This window comes from Chenopodium album, chromosome 13 (genome assembly GCF_948465745.1).
Source record: "Chenopodium album chromosome 13, dcCheAlbu1.1, whole genome shotgun sequence".
Classification (NCBI taxonomy): domain Eukaryota; kingdom Viridiplantae; phylum Streptophyta; class Magnoliopsida; order Caryophyllales; family Amaranthaceae; genus Chenopodium; species Chenopodium album.
This window is the reverse complement of record NC_137846.1, coordinates 3,246,142-3,267,021: the sequence shown is the minus strand read 5'-3', so window position 1 is coordinate 3,267,021 and position 20,880 is coordinate 3,246,142. Positions and strand designations below refer to the sequence as shown.

Here is a 20,880-nt window from a genome sequence, read left to right as displayed (position 1 = left end):
TTTTTGGTAATTTACTGTGTTTTTGGTCTATAATACTGATGACCCAAGCATAATTTTTTTGAGTGTTTTGAATTGCTACTGTCAAAGATAGCTAATGTCTAATATTGCAGATATATTTATTCTAATATTGCAATACGTAATCTACAGTTTTTTTTAGACAGATTTTTTGCCAATCTGTAATATGTAATCAGATTTTTAATGACTTATTTTTTTATTTTTTTTATTTTTTTTTTGTGCAGATATCTTGAGTCTAAATATAGCATATAGTTGTCATTAAAGAGTAGAGTATTTTGCATGTATGATTAGTAAAATTTGAATCACAGTTGGATATTTACAGATTAACTTTTTGGCTCAAATTTTAGGTCTTGAATCACTGCTAACACAAGAATAATTGATATGATACATATATCAAATACACTGACCAAAACAAATGGTGCGTTAAATATGATGAACAAGGCAAAGAAAACCAAAATGACAGAGAAAAATGAATTAGCAAAAATTTGAATTTTTCCATTCATGATGTTCACACAAATCCACTTACAAAACAACCATAGCTAAATCATCCTTAACTGTACTTACTACAATCACAACTAATGCATCCCTAATTTACTTCCACAACAAAATAACCAACAAAATACTATACATCAAAAACTAACTTTACAATTTCTTTACTAGATGTGACTAATTGAGCCCTCCTCTTTCAATACCACAATTTCTAACTTCAAACGAAATTGCGATCTCTAGAATGATGATGCGGCGTTTTGGGGTTGAATTGGAGTCGTTTTTGGGGCTGAATTGTATTCGTAGCAATCGTCATTTTTCGCATATTTTGGTACTCCGTATCTTGCAATTACATTTGAGTCGCTTTGAAGTTGGAGAAATGAGTATGCGACGAACTGTGGTGTTGAATTGAGAGGTTTATAGGGAGAGAGATTTCTGGGTTTTTGGGGAAGGTTGCAGGTATGGGAAATGAATTGGTTGTGGTTTTTGGGTTGTTACAGAAGAATAAGAAAGAATAGGAAAGAAATAAGAATGGAGGAGGGTCATGACACGTGAGTTTGGGAAAGTATAACCACTCTTTGTTTTAAGAAAAGGAAAAAAATAATATAATGCTAACCATAGTTAGTAGTTAATTAAGAGTATTTAACATTAATTTAAAATAGGGTTAAAATGGATTAAGTTAATTAAACTTATGGGTACCGTGTAAAAATTTAGATTTAGAAGGGCACAACATTGAAAACGCAATACCTTGGAGGTACTAAGTAAAAAAACCCTTATTATTAATAAAAAATTAGGAGAAGGGAATATTTTTAAGGAGATTGAAAATGGAAAGGGTGGGAAAAAAAATGGAAGGAAAAATAAAATTTCGAGCGAAATTTCAGAATTGCGCCAAATGTCTTTGCGAAAAAATTGAAATGGCGGGAAGTTAGCGGAGACATTTATTAATCTCAAATTCTCAAAAACCCCAAAAAGTTTTTTTCTAGAGAGAAGAAAGATACAGAGAAAATAGCTAGAGAGAAAAAGTTTAAGAAGTTCAATCGCCATTTCAAGGGTTTTTTTTCATTTCATTTCAAATTCTCTCTCCTCTTTTTGTTCTTAATTTTGCTAAAATTATCTCTCAATTTCTTGTCATTTTACTGTTTTTCTGCTAAATCTTCGTATTTTTCACTTGGAATTCGGCCATTTTTGTTCAAATTTTGTTAGCTTTGGTAAACCCTAGATTTTGTAGTTTTTGATTTTCGATTTGGGGAAGTTAGGGTTTCTGAGCTTTAATGGCGGATCCGATGGAAATCGATGAGGCTCCGAATCCGACTCCGAAGCAGCCGCCATTGAAGCGAAAGAGGGAGAAGCAGAAGGTTCTAGTGTTGAGTCTGGAGGAGAGAGAATCGAGGTTGAAATCGTTGAATGAGGAACTTGAGAGCTTGTTCAGGTACTTTGACGAGGTTTTGAGCATCGATTTAGGTTTAGCATTGCATTTCAGTAGTCTTTTGTCGAGTAATAATGTGAATTCGATGATTGCGGTATTGTTGGAGGAGAAGAGGTGCTCGTACTCGAAGTTGGTGGGAGAGATTTACGAGAAAGTGAAGGAGAGAGAAAATGAAATTACGATTGCGAATGTGAAGAGCAGTGTGTTGTTTGCTGGACAGAGAGTTGCCTATGGAGTTCCGAATTCCGATGCCGATGTTTTAGAGGATGAGACTGGATCTTGCCTTTGGTGTTGGGAGGTGATGGTTTTTTTGAATTGTTCTTATATGTTAATTTATGTAATGAAGTACTTTATTGATTCGTATTGATAGTTTGATTGTGCTTGCTACAATTTTGGTAGGTGATGGTTTCTTGAAATGTTCTTAAATGTTTATTTATGTAATGAAATACTTTATTGATTTGTATCGATAGTTTTGTTGTGGCTTCCTATAATTTTGGGAGGTGATGGTTTCTTGAATTCATTACGCTTTATAATTTGACAAGAAATAGTTATCGATACCGTGATCTTGGATGATTTTGATCTTTAAGTTCGGCATGCTTCATTTAAATGATATACGTATTTCTTATTTATATAGAATTAAATTAGATATGATAGAATAGGTCACTGTTTTGCGATTTTTTCTCTAATTTGGGATTTTGCAGATAATTTTTACGCGTTTATATGTCTGGGATCCTGCACATTGCCCTGGTGCATATTGCTGCTTTGTTACACTTATCCAGTAAAGTTGTTTATTTAATCAACAGATTTATTGTGGATTTCGTGGTAATAGCATTTGTCTGGCTTGTTATTTTGGGAAAGTGCTAATGTTATACTTTCTGCTTCTAGTATATTGTAATGACCAATTGGAGACTATTCTTCATTTTTGTTCCTTGAATGAATGGATGAAGATGGTATTTGTGAATGACCATGAATGATGAATTCTTGTTTATGCAGCCGATCCTATTCTTTTGGGAATAGGGCATTGGTTTTGTTGCTGTTGAATTAACTTGTTTGTAACTTTCTGATGCAGACTAGGGACATGAAGCTATTGCCAAGTTCTTTGCGTGGAGCATTAAAAATCCGCCGCACTTGTCGTAAAAAGATTAATGAGAGGATCACTGCCGTCTCAGGTAAGAATCTTTTGCTGTCTAGGGTTTACCCATCTACTACGATCATGTTATATATGGATCCTTGAATGTGAACTTTTACTAATCTTCTGGCCCGACAAATAAAAATAATATTTTTGAAATTAATGAAAGAAATATAAGGTTTTAATGCTACTTTGAATTGGATATATTATTAACTTTCTGCCTTTCTGGAAGCTATGTCATGTTATAACTTTCTCATTTAGGATCACTTAAACTGATTGCTCTAACCCTGCATTCAACATTCTTGAATATCATAATCAGTAATTACTTTTGTTTCTGACATTATATATACCTGATCTCAGACGTAATATCTTTTCTGCAAAAATCCGAGGGTGACCCAACCTGCAAAGCTGATATGACAAAAGCAGCAGAAAAGCTCAGTAAAGTTTTAGCAGAAGCAGATATTCGTTTGCTTGTGGAAAGCTTGAATCAGAAAAATGATTCTGAACTGTAAGTAGATCCAGTACTGATTGTTTGGAGTTGGACTGCAAATTTCCATTTGTAAACCATTATATTGTTTTTCAGAGCTGAAAAAGAGGCAAAAAAGAAAGATTCAACCCTTATCAAAGAGTTTGAGAAAAGTAAACGTGAAGTAGAGAAGGAGAAGAAAAAGATGGATCGCGAGCTTCAGAAGGAAAAGTTACAGAGTGTATGTGATACTCCCTCTCTTGTCCAAACCCCTTCACCTAATGTAAAATACAGTTAGGCAATTAAAGACTGAGTTTGCCTTTTGAAAAGAAATATCGCAAAATAATTACTGAATCACATTTCCGGGCTGTTGCTTGAGTATTTATGTTGTATATTAGGAAGAGGTGGTATCAATAAACAATAGCCCTTCATGGAGGAAATTTATGTTGTGGCTTGTGGGTCCACAGATTATGTATGCTTTCCACTTCAAGAGAAAATGCTTGCCTTCTCCATGGGCATCAAGCCAACTTTGTATTCATGAGACTATAACAATATTCAAATAACAATACAACATGTAAATATGATGGAAGTTGAGAAGGTTGCTCATGATTTATATTTACAGCGATGCTTGTTATTTCTTGTGTATGGACTTCATTGGTGCCTAAACTTAACTTTAGTTTAGTTTTTTCTATAGCTTGACGTCTTTGAGCTTATTTATTCACTGAGTGGATCTCTACACATGATTTTATTTAGCATTATTTACCTTCTTGCAGGAGAAGGAGAAGAGGCGTCTGCAACAAGAGGCTGAAAGGGATGAAAAGCGTCGTGAAAAAGAGGAATCTGAAATGAGGAAACAGCTTAAAAGGAAGCAAGAGGAAGCTGATAGGGAACAGCGTCGAAAGGAGAAAGAAGAAGCTGAAATAAAGAAGCAACTTGCCATCCAAAAGCAAGCTTCAATTATGGAACGATTCCTTAAAAAAAGTAAGACGACACAGACATCCCAGAGTGATCAACCACCAAAAGCTGCTACTCTCAACTATCCACCAAATGAAAGTGCTCTTAAATCAGTTTCTCTTCTGATGGATTCTGCTCTGCAACAGCAGGAAGAAATTGACGTGGATGAGATTCGCAAGTATGCCTATATGACTTAAGTCACATTTGTTCATCTTATTGATCCCCCTTAATTTTTATTTCACTTTTCTTGTGGTAGGTATATATGTGATTGGTTTTGGTACATGTTAATTACTTAAAAAGCTTTTATCCTTCACAGGTCTCATATGAGTTCTTGGCGCTCCCTAGGGCATTCTATCCGGTCAAACTCCAAGCAGAACTGGGGCTTACGTCATAAACCTAAGGGCGATCTAATTAAAGAGCTAAAACTCACCTCTAACAAAGGACCAGCTCGTGATGATGACTTGTGGATAATAGATAGCATTGCAGATGAATGGGGACAAACAAGTACTGATGATAAATCATGCCAAGCTAACATAAGTGCTTCACCTAGTACCAGCAAGTACATGGGAAGAAAACAGCTCCTGCAGTTTGATAAGAGCTGTAGGCCTGCATTTTATGGTATTTGGCCAAAGAAAAGGTAAGGGTTAGTTAGTGGTACTTGTTTGACGAATTTTCATATTCAAATTGCTTGCTAAATACTTGGTGTTTCATGCTTGACTTTTGATGCATATTGCAGTACTGCATGTTTACGTTTCCTGACTAATACATTTACTTAAATGACTAAAAACATGAGAATATGAGATGCCTTGTTGAGAGAGAGGAAGAGGAGAGGGATGGAGGAAAACAAAAGTAGGAACCCCCTTTTTTGCTGGTTGTTGGGCTAATGTTATCACATAAGATTTTAAACTAAATTTTTTTAAAAAAAAAATCAAATCACTGTTTGCTATTATCAACGTCAAAATAATATGAAATGGGGTTGGGCAACCTGAACAAGGAGGAGAGTTTGGTTCACAAACAAGGCTAAGGAGCTTCCAAACTAAAACCAATTGGCAATAGTAGGAGTAACTCCTCTACTTTATAAAGTGGAACCACCTCTCCTCTTTCTCCAATATGGGACACTCACAAATGGGCTACAATGGGTTTCAACACTCCCCCTCATCATGCTCTCTCTCTCTCTCTATGCAGGGTCCCAGACTCCCAGGGGTGATTTATGTGTTAATCCTTCCCCCTCCTTATGATGGATTATTTTTGCTTGAGTTTATTGTTACTTTTTCCTTATACGATCATATGCAAGTGAAACATCTTACTAGTATTTACTTAAATTCTGGAGAATAACATGATTTTTATTGACACTTGCAGTTATGTTATTGGACCACGCCATCCATTAAAAAGGGATCCTGATTTGGAATATGAAATTGATAGTGATGAAGAATGGGAGGAGGTAGTTACATATTTTTTGTTTTAACTTTTTAAATTTGTCTATCTATAGCACAGTAATGTCCATACTAATGTGATGTATTAAATTTGTCATGGCAGGAGGATCCAGGTGAAAGCCTATCAGACTCGGAGAAGGAAGAGGAAGAAATCTTGGATGAAGGATCTTTGAAAAATGATGATGATGATGAGGAGAGTGAGGATGACTTTTTTGTACCAGATGGCTATCTCTCGGAAAATGAGGTACACAACAATCAGCACATTTTCCTAATCTTATCCTGAGAGCGCAACCCCCCCCCCCTCCCCCCACAACCACCACCACCATACACACACACACACACATGAAAATTGATTTGATAGATTTTATTTCCCTTGGGTGTGTCTTTTCTTTTCTTTCCTTTTCCTTTTGGAAGCAAGATGAGAAAGTTCTTAATGGTTTTTAAGTAGCTTTAATTTATAATATTTTTCCCTTCTACTGTGACAAGGGTTCAGATTGAGGAGTCAGAAGGGAGTCTATATGATTCATTTTATAGGCTTGTGGACTTGTGGTAAAGAGATGCTACTTGTATTTAGAAACTTCTGCTTTCAACACATGAAAGTTTTGATGATGATTGTTGACATCATTAGATTAGATGATTTGATCATTTGGGTATCCACAGGTAATATTAGAAATTTGATCTGTATGCAATGGGTGATAGCATGCCCTGATATTTTCGTTGTAGTTTGTAAGTAGGGTTAGAGTCCTTAATCCTTCCCAATCTCTGTCAATAGCTTTAGTCAGTGTGAGGGAAGTGTAGAGAATGGGCCAAAAGTTCCATTGAACTCAAATTGGCAACATCAGTCTCATGTCTGTGGAAATTTAGCTCGCTTGAACCTTGGTGATGCGTAAAACAGGTAGACTACACATATCACTGAAGGGTTTACCTTTTCAGGTGGGATAGAGATGGTTTTCAGAGCATACTAGCATAGTTTTGAGCCACCTTCCTATGCTATTTATATAGATTATCTTAATCTCAGAGCTTCTAAGAACTTTAAGAGGTGGGCTGGCATATTTATTGTTAGCATGACAATTTTTTTTATGTATTTGATCTGCTATTGTATGGCTCTTTGGATTTTGGTAGATCTTTGCTGAGAGAATGTCTCCAATGCAGGGAGTTGACACCGATAGAAGTCAAAGTAACCTTGAGGCAGGTGTGACCACCAGTCCACTTGGTTGCAAGCCAGAAACTCTAAGTGAAGAGTATTCATCTTGGATGCGACAACAGAAATATCTACATAATTTGACTGAACATGCTCTTAGAAAGAACCAGCCTCTTGTCATTGTAAACATGATGCATGATAAAGCTCACTTGTTATCAGCTGAAGATCTTACTGGCAGTCTCAAAGTTGAGCAAATGTGTTTGCAAGCTCTAAGTATGCGTGTTTTTCCTAGTGGGATGTCTATTGAGGTACCATCTGACAACAATTTGTGTGAAGAGAATCAAGATGCTTGCACCTCAAACAGCAAGGGAAGCACAGCAGCAACAATGGTTGTTACACCAATACCAGATTCTGACCTTCCTAAAATTGTAAGAGACTGTGCTGGCATTTTCAGTTTGTTTGAAAGATATCAATGTTTCCTTGAGCTGTAGATTTAGTACATTGTGTGGTTTATTGTGTTTGCAGGTATCAATTATTCAATCCTGCCCTCAGGGTATAAACAGAGTGCTGGAATCCTTGCAGCAGAGTTTTCCTGATATCCCCAAGACTCACCTGAGAAATAAAGTCCGTGAAATATCTGAGTTTGTAGATAATCGTTGGAAGGTTAGTGGAATTTATGCATTAAATTATTTTTTGTCCTAATAGTCTGTCGTATTCTTAAGGTTGGTTGCATAATATGAATGTGTTTCAGAAGTCTTGTAGTATAAGTCAGAGTGCCTTTTTTTTATGGTTGTGGTCTCATAAGGTTGTCAATATGAGGCCAAATTCACCTGTGTAATTCTTGTGGCTGTAAAACAAGACTTTTAGACCATAAAGATTAAAGCATCAGTTGACTGAGCCATTCTTAATTAAAAATGAAACTAAAACATGTTACAATAATACTCTCACTTTCGTTCAAAAAAAAGTGAACATTACTGTAATTTTCACAACCACTTAAGATCTTTGAATAATGGCAATGTAAGATTTTATTTCTGCAACGAAATCCTCTTTTCTTGGCAGTTAAAGTGAGAATGTTTATTAATTATGTTACGGTAATGCAGGTCAAAAAGGAGATCTTGGTAAAGCTGGGAATGTCAAGCACACCAGGTACATATGCTTATTTTGTCTTTAAAGACTATTTTTTAAAAAAAAAGAAGCAAAAAGTTGGACTATTTTCAAAGAGCTTCAAGCTCCCTCAATTCCATAGCACGCATTCACATTTCATCTTTCCTATACATCTCCTTTCTCCAGCTAATTTTGAGAAATTGGCTATTGTTGTGAGTTTTGAAGACTAAGCCAGATGCTTCTACATTTTTTATTTTTATTTATTTTTTTTTTATTTTTTTTTTTTGAAGACAGATGCTCCTTCAGTAATTATTGCACATATAACATCTTTGACAGATTCCTCATTTGGGAGAAGGGCTATCTTCATCCTGCCATTACTTGTTTCCCACCCATCCAATTTATAACCCACCTCAGCGTCTACACTTCCACATGTCCATTGGTTCTGATCAAACCCTGTTTCTATTATATGCTACTACCACACCCTAACTCTTTGATCGAATAGCAGTATTACCATGGTTGATAATTAAAATGAACTAGGGTATGCTATTGGGCATTCCACAATGTTAATCACTACCTACCTATTATAACTTGGCCCTTGGACAGTGCCAATATGAAGGAGTTGAGGAATGTACTTAGCATTACACTACTGTAACCAGATTCCATTAAAGCTGAAAGTTAAAATAAAGCAATAAATGGAATTTTTAACTTTCTGAATTTCTAATGGTTTGTCCCAAAGCTGTTTAATTTTACTAAATAGTAGCTTTTTGACTAAACTTGCAGAGAAGAGTGGAGGTAGAACAAGAAGCATTGCCACATTTTTTTCAAAAAGGTGTTTGCCACCAGCTGGTAATGTTGGCAACTCCTGTGACTCATCCCCTGAGTCCATAAAACCCACTTCGTCCAGCCAACAGCCGCAGCAGCAGCAGCAGCAGGTACGCTCAGAGAACGTGTAATCTCCTTGCCTGGAGGGTTTTCTTTTACGCTTCTGGTCCAATTTTTGCTCCTGATATATTCTGGGGCTTGTATCTAGATTTCCTATATCCGATGTAGAATTGTAGATTACCATGGTTCATTTTGTTGCTTCTGATAAAGACGGATGGATTTTTTTTCTTTCTAAAGAACCCTTTTTTCAACAATACAACTACTAACTGGTTAAGCATAATATGTGAAAGTAGTTGAAAACAAACATGTATAGTATATACTTTATGATGTGAGGCTTTCCCTACCTTGATTTCGATGTCTTACTTACGTGCTATTGACGTAAATCTTCATATGAAGTTGCCCAATTTGGGAGTTCACACGATTATGCATTCTAATATTGGGAGCTTTGTTCATCGTATATAGACTGATGACATGATGTAACGCTAGTTATAATTATACAAGTACACTAGTACTTTAGTTTTCCACATTTTTTTGGCAGGAAGCATTGCAACTTTGCAAAGACCACTTTAAGAATCCTACATTAAGTTCATATACAAGTATTTACTATGAGCATTTAGTACAAGATTAAGTGACTATATTAAGACAAAGGTTCATAGGAAGCCGAATATAGGATATATTTCCTCAATTTTTAAATACCTAGTTTTTTTGTTTATTTTTGCTCAAAATATGTATTTTTCTATACATAAATATAATCATATAAATCAATATCATACAAGTATGTTTTCTCATGTAATTATGTATCTTGATTTCACACAAGGTTAAAGTTTATCCTTTAATTTGTTCAATCCAAAAATATTTCATGAACACTTAAGAATCATATAATTTGCATGAATTATTTGTAAAGAAATTTATTGGATACAAGAAACGTATAGTAGATACTAATATTAATCATGGGATTATCATGAGGGCAACCTAAATTGTTAAACAAATTTAATTTAATCTCCACATCACAAACTCTATTCCTTTGGTTTAGGAATTTGTTGACAATTTTTTTATTAAAAAATTTTACTAAAATTGCCACTAATCGTCTCAAATCATCATACTACAAGTCACAAACCCAAGATTAGAGCATTTTTCCAAATGTCAATTTATGTAATTGCTTGAAATAAGATGGATGCATGGTTTCCACGTAACAGGTAATAAGGCTTGAAATATGGACAAACACAAATTAGAACTTTTATTGTTTGGGTATTTTGGCCTTTTGCTAGAAAAAGTTGCTGTAAAGTAAGATCTTTTAAGCTGATATGATTGCATGTGTTTTTTTTTTTTTTAGTTACAAAATGTCATCATCTTCACCATTAATGTTTCCATTGTTTGGTTATGTAGGCTATTAACGAAATACATAAATCCATTGTTGAAAATTGACCGAGTCGTACTCTTTTTATAGACTAGGTTTTCTTTCTCTCTGTGAGAGTTTAGGGTTAAAGTTTTCTCCTTTCATTACTAAAAGTTAGATTACTTATGGAAATTTATGTGGTTTTATGACAATAATTCTTTATCTACATTTACTGGTGGATCGATTGATACCCGGTTCTCTCACCTAAAAAATAAAAATATTTAGTAAAAATAATTTCAATTTAGCAAAAAAATTTAAGTTTAATAAAATTCAGTAATTTTAATGAAGAAATAACAGAAAATCAACAAAAATAATTTCAATTTGACAAAAATAATATCAATTCAACAAAAAATAATTTTGGTTCAGGAAAAATAAGGTGAAGTGAACAAGACCCTTTTCTCAACTGATTAATAGAATGCATCCTTTTTAGGTTCTGTTCACATTTATAGAACTGAGTTGAACTGAACTGATTGGAGCTGAACTGGACTGAGCTGAAATGAATATTTTTTGAGAGAAGGAAATTAGGAGTTGAAGTGAACAGGCTCTTAGAATGCCATACAAAACAAGATATGTGAAAATGTTGATCCAATTTACTGGCTCATCATATATATTGGTTTCTATCATTTTATTATCTTGTAAGACGATGAATAATATAGGTGAGATTTGATCCCATAATTCTCATTGAAAACTAATAACTTAAAGTCGTTAACATCCACTTGTTAAATAAATTAAGTTGTGGAAAGCTGGAAAGTATATTGCATGTTTGTGTGACATTGTGAGGCTGTGAGCTCATCAAAAATCAAAAGTTTGGTCAACCTAAATTACTAAATTACGATATAAAATTTCCATCCTACTTTGTTGGATTTTTGTTAAAAAATAAATAAATTTGTACAACGTTTTCAGCTAAATAGTACTGTATGTACCTGTGGGTACTAGTAGATGGACTTAAATCTGTGGATGGTTTTACACTTTTACATCATTTTTATTAGGAAATTAAATTAAATAAAAAATTAATTTGAAATGGTCTTCTTCTTCAAATTCCCTAAACTGTGGACTCCTGGAATATTGGTTATAACTCTTATACATACCTTTTTTGGTACACTGAAAAGTGAAAACTGTGGGTGGTATTGTCCTTAGTTTTTTGAGCTTAATTGTACTTGAGCGAAATCTCTGATAGTAAGATCTTTTGTCGGCAGTTGCATGGTTTTCTTTTAGGGTAATCGTGAATTCGTGAGTAGCGCAAAAGTATTGAATAGGACAATGTTTTATGAACGAGTATGTGTAAGAATCACGGTATTATAATAGGACAATCTTTTATAAACAGTAAAATAGAGTCTGTGTAAGAATCACGGTATTATAATAGAGCAATTAAAATACTACTTCTCCTGTATTTTATTACTTGTTCTATTTTTTTCTGGACAGGAATGTCAATTTAAACATTTAATCGGTAATATCTTTAATTATTAATAAATATAAAGTAAAATAATTGAAAATTAATAATTTATTTATTGAGACGATTCTAACAAGTATTCATGATATTACAATTTTTTTTCTTCTTATATTTAAATCACAAATATTAGTTAAAATAGGTTAAATGCAAATGAGCAAGTAATAAAACGAGAAAGTATTCCGTATATGTACAATTGGTATAAATATGCCAATGTTTTAAAGACGGAATGAGTACTAAACTTCTAAACAAGTGTAAGCTTTCACTTTCGGATTACAAGTGCCAGGCTGCCAGGTTGTAGTAATCACTTGTTCACCTGAACTATATAGCGGTTTTTTACAATTCCATGAATTTTTTTTTTCTCTGTAAAGATTTTTGTGTGGTAATGTATGCATGCAAATTTAATGTACCAAAACCGAAAGCAAGGTGATTATTTATAAGTATTTAAAAAAGTCAATATTGTTGTTTGTAAACTAGTGTATTAGTGAAGAAATTAATTTTACTATGGCCCACAAATGCTTCAAATTCTCACCCTTGAAACAATTTCAATTTCTTCATACATCCATTAGTAATGTTTGAAAAGAAATTTTAGGCGACAAAAACTATGATGTGCTTTGGATTTGGGGTTTAAGCCAAAGTTTGCTATATATCCGGTTGTAATTCTAATAGGAATAGAGGATACATTATCAGTAAAGTAAGCACCACGCATATACAATTTTTTTTTTATTTTTTTTTGTTGGTAAGGAGAATGATCCTATTAGGTCGTCCTCCCGATCGGGTTAGTGAACTAGACACTTTGAAAGTGAGGGAGAAAGGTAAGGGAATCCCCACCCCCAAAGTGTCTCTAGTAGGGTTTGATCCCACAAGCTCTTAGTTTTGAGATACAAACTTGACCATTAGACCAAGCTATGCTTGGTTATGTCAATATGTATACATATATATTTTATACACTAGCACATGTACAACACGTATACGACCAAGCTAAATTTGGTTTAATGAAAAAGATTGTAGCTTTTAACTTTGAGGTTGGGATTCAATCCCCATCAGAGGGACACAACACCCATGCACTCCAATATAATATGATCCTTTACTCATTAGAAGATACACTTTGAGGATGGTGATCCCTTACCCATTAGAGGATACACTTTGAGGATGATGATCCCTTACCCTTCCCTCTTTACTCTCAAAGTGTTTGACGCAAAAAAACTGGACCAAAAAAACCGTCAAGGTTGATATACAATCAGATTAGAGTCTTTCTCTTTGCCTTTTAACACAAAAAAAAATAAAAAAAAATAAAAAAAATAAAAAAAATAAAATAAAATACTACATATATAACACATACAGAGGTACTCGACATATAATATGTACACACCGATCCATGATCCATACCAAACAAAGGTTGGTGGAGTTGGTGGGGGAACTCACCTTGTGACTTTGAGGTCACAAGTTCAAGCCCTACCAACTACAAAATGCTTGGGAGTAGGGGGATTCCCTTACCTCCCCCCTCTACTCTCAAGCGACGACCTGCGGAGCTGGACTGGCTAAATTTGTGAGAGACGCCGGCTCAATAGGATCCTTCTTGTTACCTTGAAAAAAAAAAAAAATCCATGATCCATGATGTGATCGCTTGTCATGCACACAACACCCATGCACTCCAATGTACAATAAATCGAATCGAGGGATTTGAAATTAATAGATTTAAAATTCATTTATATTGACTAGAACCCAAGATGCCAAGCATACAACCTCAAATTAATTGGACTTTAATTTATCTAATAATATGCTTGGAGCATATATTGGCAAATGTTGAGATTGATGTTGATCAGAAGTGTAAATTGAAATCTTAATACTGCGTATATATGTAGTATCATCTAAGTCATTATCTTTTTCTTTTTTTTTTTTTTTTTGAAAAGAAGTCATTGTCTAATTAAGGATCAATGGAGCCTCATAATAATTGAACCCATATAGTACCATAATCCCATTTTAAAAAAATAATTTAATGTAGTACCATAATTATTCATTGACTCTACTAAACATAATACATGTCCTTGAACCCATGTAGGTGCATGCTAACAAGTTACAACAATGTTCTCTTCATACACACAAGGTCACACAGCCATACACCAACAATTGTAAACCTCATAATAATACACACGTCACATTATTTGTCATACCTCCCACTTAATATTGCATAGTGATCGTAATTAGGTCGTTAGATTAAGGAATTAATCGAGAGTTATTTAAATTCGGAAGTACTCGTAGTACTTTTACTATGACCGATCAAGTAATCAGTTTAGGTCGAGTCATTTTCTAATCTATTATTTTTTTGATGAAAAATTTCTAATTTATTACTACCTCCGTTTTTTTTTTTTAAATTGTCACTATTTGACTTTTACACTATTGACAAACTACACTTTGACTATTTGTTGTGATTTATAGCTACGTAAAACATAGTCGAGTGGGATCTTGTTAAAATCGTCTCAATGTATATTTTATTAATATCCACTTTTTATAATTTACAATGTTGAGAATCAGAAATATTAATCGTTAAAATAGTGTGTTGGCAAGCATGGAAAGAGAAAGATGTCAACTAAATAAAAACGGAGGAAATATTAATTACAGTATAAAACTTGATTTTAAATTTTAGTGTTCACATTGTGTAGAATACTCAATATTTTTCTAATTCTGTTCAGTTTAAGCTTGAGTTATAAGGGCCTATTTACATTTACTGAACTGATTGGAGCTGAACTGTACTGAATTGAACTAAACTTAATTGAATATTTTATGAGAGAAGGAAATTAGGAAGTGAATTGAACGGAACGGATTGGAGTTGAGTTGATTTTTTTTTTTTGACGAAAACAGGGGACTTTTACTACTCAATTAGGGAAATATCATGCAGTACAACAGAATTAGCACAAGCAGGTGTTTTCTCTATCCACACCCGTAGACCCTCGTACTCCCTACTACATTTTGCTAAAACATGAGCCACTCTATTCCCTTTCCTACCCACATGATCGTAACTACAATGAGTACAGAGAGAAGCAAGATGTTTAATGTCCCTAACAATCGCACCATAACAGGAGGGCTCGTTTTTATCCTTCACCAAATGATTGAAAAGCTTTATGTTGTCAATCTCAAGGATGACATTCAGCAACCCAGCTTCTATAGCAATCCCAATCGCATGTCTTGCTGCCATAGCTGAGCTGAAATTAAGCTGAAGTGAAAGTCGGATTAATTTTACAAGGTTTGCCCATCCAAGTGTACATTACAATTTACAACGTGACAAATTGTGCCTAAAACAAATTAGGGGCAAATTAGTACTTTCACAAAGTATGAGCATTACAATATTTCCATTTGAAGGCGCAACCCTTTCCTTTTTTTTTTTATAAACCGCACTAATTTGCCTCTCTTTCCTCCAAAAAATCCCAACCATTTTGATACTCTGCTCTCTGCTCTCTCTCTCTCTCTCTCTCTCTTCCTTCCTTCCTCGTTGAGATCGTCCTTCTTCTCTCTTTCTCTCTCTCTCTCTCTCTCTCTCCTCTTCTCATTTCTCTTTCTGGAAAATTTAATCAAGCAAACCTTTTTCACACCCAAAAAATCTAACACTACTCAAACACACAACAAACTCTAAAAAACCCAGAAAAAATGGCATTGAAATTTCAACACCCATTGACATTTCAATCATCAAAATCACCTTCTTCCTTTGCTATCTCTCGATCTCGTCTCCCCAGATCTTCTCATCACGTTTCCATGGCTTCCACCATTGGAATCACCTCCAAGTTAGCTCCCTTTTCTCTTCTTCTTCTTTCATTTACTGATATTTTTCTTATTTTCATTGATTTTCGATGTTTTTTTCATGTGGGTATTACTGTTGTTGAATTTATTTTTCTGGGTTTTGAATTTGTGATCTTGGGTTTTAATTTCTGTCATTTTATACCCCTCTTTCAATTGGGTTTATGAATTCGGAGCTGAGTATAAGCATTAAGTACTGTATTCTGTATATTTTATTGTAAATCAGTATTCTTATTAAGTTATGAAAGAGTCACGTGTTGATCGGTGTTATTTATGCTAATCGTATCGAGTTTTAACATTCAGGTTTTGATTTTTGATTTTTGATTGTATGATCGTTGTTCAGTCTCATAGTTTGTATTTTTCAATGTTGATTTTTTTTTTTATTTTTTTTTTATTTTTTTATTTTTTTAGTATTTCATTATTTGGGAATTTAGTGTTTTTGCATGTGGGTATTTTAAGTAACCTGGAGAGTGTCTGCTATGAATGTTAGGTGAAGAAGATTCATTTCGTTAATTTCTAGGTGTATTTTTTTTTAATTATTAATTTTTAAAAATTTCATCCTAATTTTTTTTCTTGCCCTGTATATTTTGCTTAATTCTGTTAATAATAACACGGAGTAATATTTCTTCCCAATATTTCTGATTTTTTTTTTTTTTTTTTCATAAAATATGTATCTTAATTTGAAATACGCCAATTTTGTGGAGATATCGTATCAATGGATTAAATACAGGTCGTTTTTCTATTAATAGCTCAATATTGTCATTGGATTTTACTTGATGTCATCCTAATATGACACATTAAAATCTTGATTGCGAGCTTATATTAAAATGAAACAATGATTTTCTTATTTGTTATTTGGGGATTGGTCGTGTTCCGTTGTCATTTTCATTGAAATTTATGTATGTCATTTGCCGACTCAAATTGCTGCATTTTGTGACTAATTAATTTTGATATGTAGTCCTAATTATTAATATTGGTGTTAATGGTCTTGGTTTGTTGACCATGTTAGTTGTTTACTTTAAAGTACTTGGCTATTAAGTAATTATAAGAGGAAAATGACATCAAAATCTACCTTCCTTTCCTTGTGACACGATTGTTTTCTGATTTTGACCGAGTTTTAAATTTTTGGGATTTTGTGTTATGAAGTTTGTTGATATGTAGGGAATTAACTGTCTTTCAATGACGGCGATGGGATTCCGTGCATTAGTGTCTTGCTTACTTGCTACGACGATATGCTTTCTAAATCAATTGTCTCTTCGAGTTTTTTGTTGGAGTATATAATTTGGACTCTTTAATTTACCTCAAGAACCAATGTTGGATACCATGATAGTGACAATCTGCCTTGTATAGAATCTTTGACACATTATTTGGGCGAAACCACACAAAATTATCAAAATGGCCGGGTTTGACTCTTGGACACGTACCTTGTGTTCAATACTCAGAGCCAAATCTAGGTGACATAGCTTTGGTAGAGTATGTATATTCTTGATCTTTATTTGATCTCCCTTTTGCTCACTTGGAGCCTTGCAGGTTGTGATCGTGTCCTCATTTGAGATTCCAAACAAAATGAATTTGACATGCTATTAACTTATTTGTTAGACCTAGCTGATTATAGTGCCTTCATAATACGTCCATTGTAAAGGACTCCTGGTGATTAGAATCAGTAGCAGAATTCTGTTGTTAAGATTCATTCGATAATTTAATCTTGTCCGCCTTCCTGCTGGGTTTAGAATACAACCTCCGCATAGCCCCTTCTAATCCTCCTCCACCTTTCCTTTACAGGAGGGAGATGGAAACAACTACCAGTGCTCCGTCCTTTGATTCTTCGTCTTTTTAGTTTAGATCACTTCTAGATGCTGTCTTATTGTCACTGGCTATACTTTACTGTTTTGAATTCATACTATGCTATGCTGGTTTGTTTGGGATTATATTATATTTATTAAACAAAATGACGGTGATTTTTGTCATGCGTATGTAGTTCATTGATGTTATTTGTGTTGAATCCTTTGCCCCATTCGAGTTTCATATATTGCTCCACAAATTCTCTTACCCCTTAAGTTGCCTGATGAGTCTTCTTGATTTAGGGAAATTCCAAATGGTAAAAAGCCATTCATGCCTCCGAGAGAAGTACATGTGCAGAAGACTCATTCATTGTCTCCACAAAAGATTGAGATGTTCAAATCTTTAGAAAATTGGGCTGAGGAAAATATTCTGGTGCTTCTAAAGCCTGTAGAGAAGTGTTGGCAACCACAAGATTACTTACCAGACCCTGCATCAGAAGGATTTGATGAGCAAGTCAAGGAGCTGAGGGAAAGAACTAAAGAGCTTCCCGATGACTACTTTGTTGTTTTGGTTGGGGATATGATTACAGAAGAAGCCCTCCCAACGTACCAAACTATGTTAAACACATTGGATGGAGTTCGGGATGAGACTGGTGCGAGTCTGTCTCCTTGGGCTATCTGGACCAGAGCATGGACTGCTGAAGAGAACAGGCACGGTGATTTGTTGAACAAGTACCTTTACCTCTCTGGACGAGTTGACATGAAGCAAATTGAGAAGACCATCCAATACCTGATTGGATCAGGAATGGTGAGATTCTTATCCACAGTTGATTAGGTTTCTATAAAATCCCCACCCCCCTCCCCCCCAAAACACCCAAAAAAAAAATCGAATCACACATGCTTTCACTTCTGTTTACACATAATAGTGTCTCTTCAAGGCTTGTACACGTGGCTTAAATCATCACCAAGCTGCAGGTTTGAAAGCACAGTTAGAAATGGTGCACTTTGTGACTTGGTATGAATGATCTCGAATTATGCATAACTTAGATCCATCCCCAAATCACAAAAGAAAATGTGTGATTGGAGTGGCTTTTTTTAATTACAAGTTCACATAGGCGTTTTTCAGACAGAGAATGAAAGCCTAAAGGTAAAAGTGATTCAGCTTCTGGTGGCAAAATTTATTATGTAGTGAGTAGTTGTATGGTTTGAAAGCTTTGCCTCTTCTGTGAGTTCTTATGATCCCCTAAAAGCACATCCCTCTCTCCTTCATGGAAGTTATTCAGTAATTCTTTTTACCTTCTGTTTGGTGTACTGATTTGGTTTCATCTTTTAATGTCTTTGTGTTGTTTGCAGGATCCACAAACTGAGAACAACCCTTATCTTGGGTTCATCTACACTTCCTTCCAAGAAAGAGCTACCTTCATCTCTCATGGTAACACTGCTAGGCTAGCCAAGGATCATGGTGATCTGAAATTGGCACAAGTGTGTGGAATTATTGCTGCAGATGAGAAGCGCCATGAAACTGCCTACACTAAAATAGTAGAGAAGCTCTTTGAGCTTGACCCAGATGGCACAGTCTTGTCCCTAGCTGATATGATGAGGAAGAAGGTGTCGATGCCTGCCCACTTAATGTATGATGGTGTGGATGACAACCTTTTTGATAACTATGCATCCGTTGCTCAACGCATTGGAGTCTACACTGCAAGGGACTATGCTGACATCCTGGAATTTCTAGTTCAGAGATGGAATGTAGAAAAATTGACAGGGCTTTCAGGTGAGGGACGTAAAGCGCAAGATTTCTTGTGTGGACTAGCTCCAAGGATTAGGAAACTCGAGGAGAGAGCTCAAGCTCGTGCTAAACAAACATCCCTTGCTCCGTTCAGCTGGATCTTTGGCAAAGAATTGACTGTTTAATAGTTATGGCTGTAAAATGAAAAGAAGACTACATGCATCTACCTTGCCAGTTTCTCTTTATAGCTCAGTTTAAGTGATGTAATCCTTTGTCTTTCAAGATGATGTTGGTTGAAAGAAGTAATAGTCATTGTAGATACTTTTGTTTGTCTAGTGAAATGCATAAGCATTTTAAGAATAGGGAAACCTGTAGTTTTAGTATGCTTAATTTTGTCCCCCACATCCTGAGATCTGTTGTATGAGTGAATTGAATTTATAATCTATGTTGGATCGTGCCAAGCTTAAGTTAATGACTTGTAAAATTCAATCTGCAATTGTTTTTTTTTTTTTTTTTTTTTTTTTTTTCTCTTACAATAGAGTAGTCAAATCTCGAACGAGTTACAATTATGTTTTTTTTTTTTCTTACACCATATGTCGACTAGCCTCCCAAGCTCAAGGTACTAGAGAAGATGGTGATTTGTAACTAAATACATAGCTATTGAATGAGCTGAACCATTACCATTCCTCAGACCATGATGAAAAGCAAAACTTAAAATTAAAAGGCACAATTAAGACCAAGAGCTGTGTTCCGAACATCATGTTCAAAAAGCTTTTGAAACTAAAGGCAAGCAGTCACTCTTGAAGCAGTACGAGTCGCAAAGAATGAACATGCATGCCCTTAGTTTCTTCCACTTGATCCCTACTCCAGTCCATCATACTGCAAATCGTAAGCAGCTCCTTTCCAACTCACATTGTGTCGAGTCAAAATTTTATACTCTGTATTTTTTCTCATGAAGTATGCAGCAATCAACTTCAATGTGCTTTGATCTTTTTTTAATTCGAAAGTACTAAAACTGGCAAGGCAACTGAAGCACAAGCTTATTTCAGATTCACAAGCAGATGCTGATTGTCTACAATAGTTTCTACTCGAAAGCTTATTTTAGCTTTGCTTGTCCTGTACAGTTATAAATGATAAAACTTAATCAGATACTGGCACACAGAATTCAGCCCAATTTTTATCACGGCATTACTTTCATTGTAATACAGAATGTCAGAATACAGACAGCAAATCAGTTGATTACGAGTAATAATCATGAACAACAACGCTGAGATTCTGAAAAAATTGGTATGATTGGTGATCTGAAACCAACTCTGACTTAGCTTTCAGATTGGTAACTGGCCAGATTCTGAGCTTCTGAAAGCCAAGGTAATCAAAATAGAGTATAATACCGAAAAATCTGAATTCAACAAGCGAAAATAGAGTTGAACATAATTTACTTGTAGGATATATCCTTATTGTACACAGACAGCAAATCAATTAATATAAACAAATTGGAATTGAAATTGAAATTGAAATTAAATTGAGATAGCTATTGATCATATATAGCAAGCAAACTCATATATTGCTCATAATATATATAGCAGTAAAATAACATTACAATCTCTATAATAGTAAGATCATTAACCAACATAATAAACTTACAAAATTAATAGCATAAAAAAAGATTCAAAGAATAAAAAAATTCCCAACATTTTTT

General features: G+C 34.5%; 2 protein-coding genes across 2 annotated transcripts; both read left to right on the top strand.

The window, feature by feature from the left end:
* Positions 1-1,366: 1,366 nt before the first annotated feature.
* LOC145575982 (chromatin assembly factor 1 subunit FAS1-like) lies at positions 1,367-9,371 on the top strand. Its single transcript, XM_081633766.1, has 12 exons — positions 1,367-2,225; positions 2,997-3,096; positions 3,417-3,564; positions 3,640-3,763; positions 4,296-4,654; positions 4,793-5,113; positions 5,836-5,917; positions 6,013-6,153; positions 7,062-7,478; positions 7,576-7,713; positions 8,151-8,196; positions 8,935-9,371. Exons 1-12 carry the CDS (start codon positions 1,773-1,775, stop codon positions 9,105-9,107), a joined length of 2,502 nt encoding a protein of 833 aa, XP_081489892.1. The 5' UTR covers positions 1,367-1,772; the 3' UTR covers positions 9,108-9,371.
* A 5,926-nt stretch (positions 9,372-15,297) lies between these two features.
* Positions 15,298-19,665, top strand: LOC145574255 (stearoyl-[acyl-carrier-protein] 9-desaturase, chloroplastic-like). The gene is made up of 3 exons (XM_081632003.1): positions 15,298-15,658; positions 17,756-18,260; positions 18,806-19,665. The coding sequence occupies exons 1-3, from the start codon at positions 15,525-15,527 to the stop codon at positions 19,364-19,366; spliced, it is 1,200 nt and encodes a 399-aa protein (XP_081488129.1). The 5' UTR covers positions 15,298-15,524; the 3' UTR covers positions 19,367-19,665.
* The last annotated feature ends 1,215 nt before the right edge of the window (positions 19,666-20,880 follow it).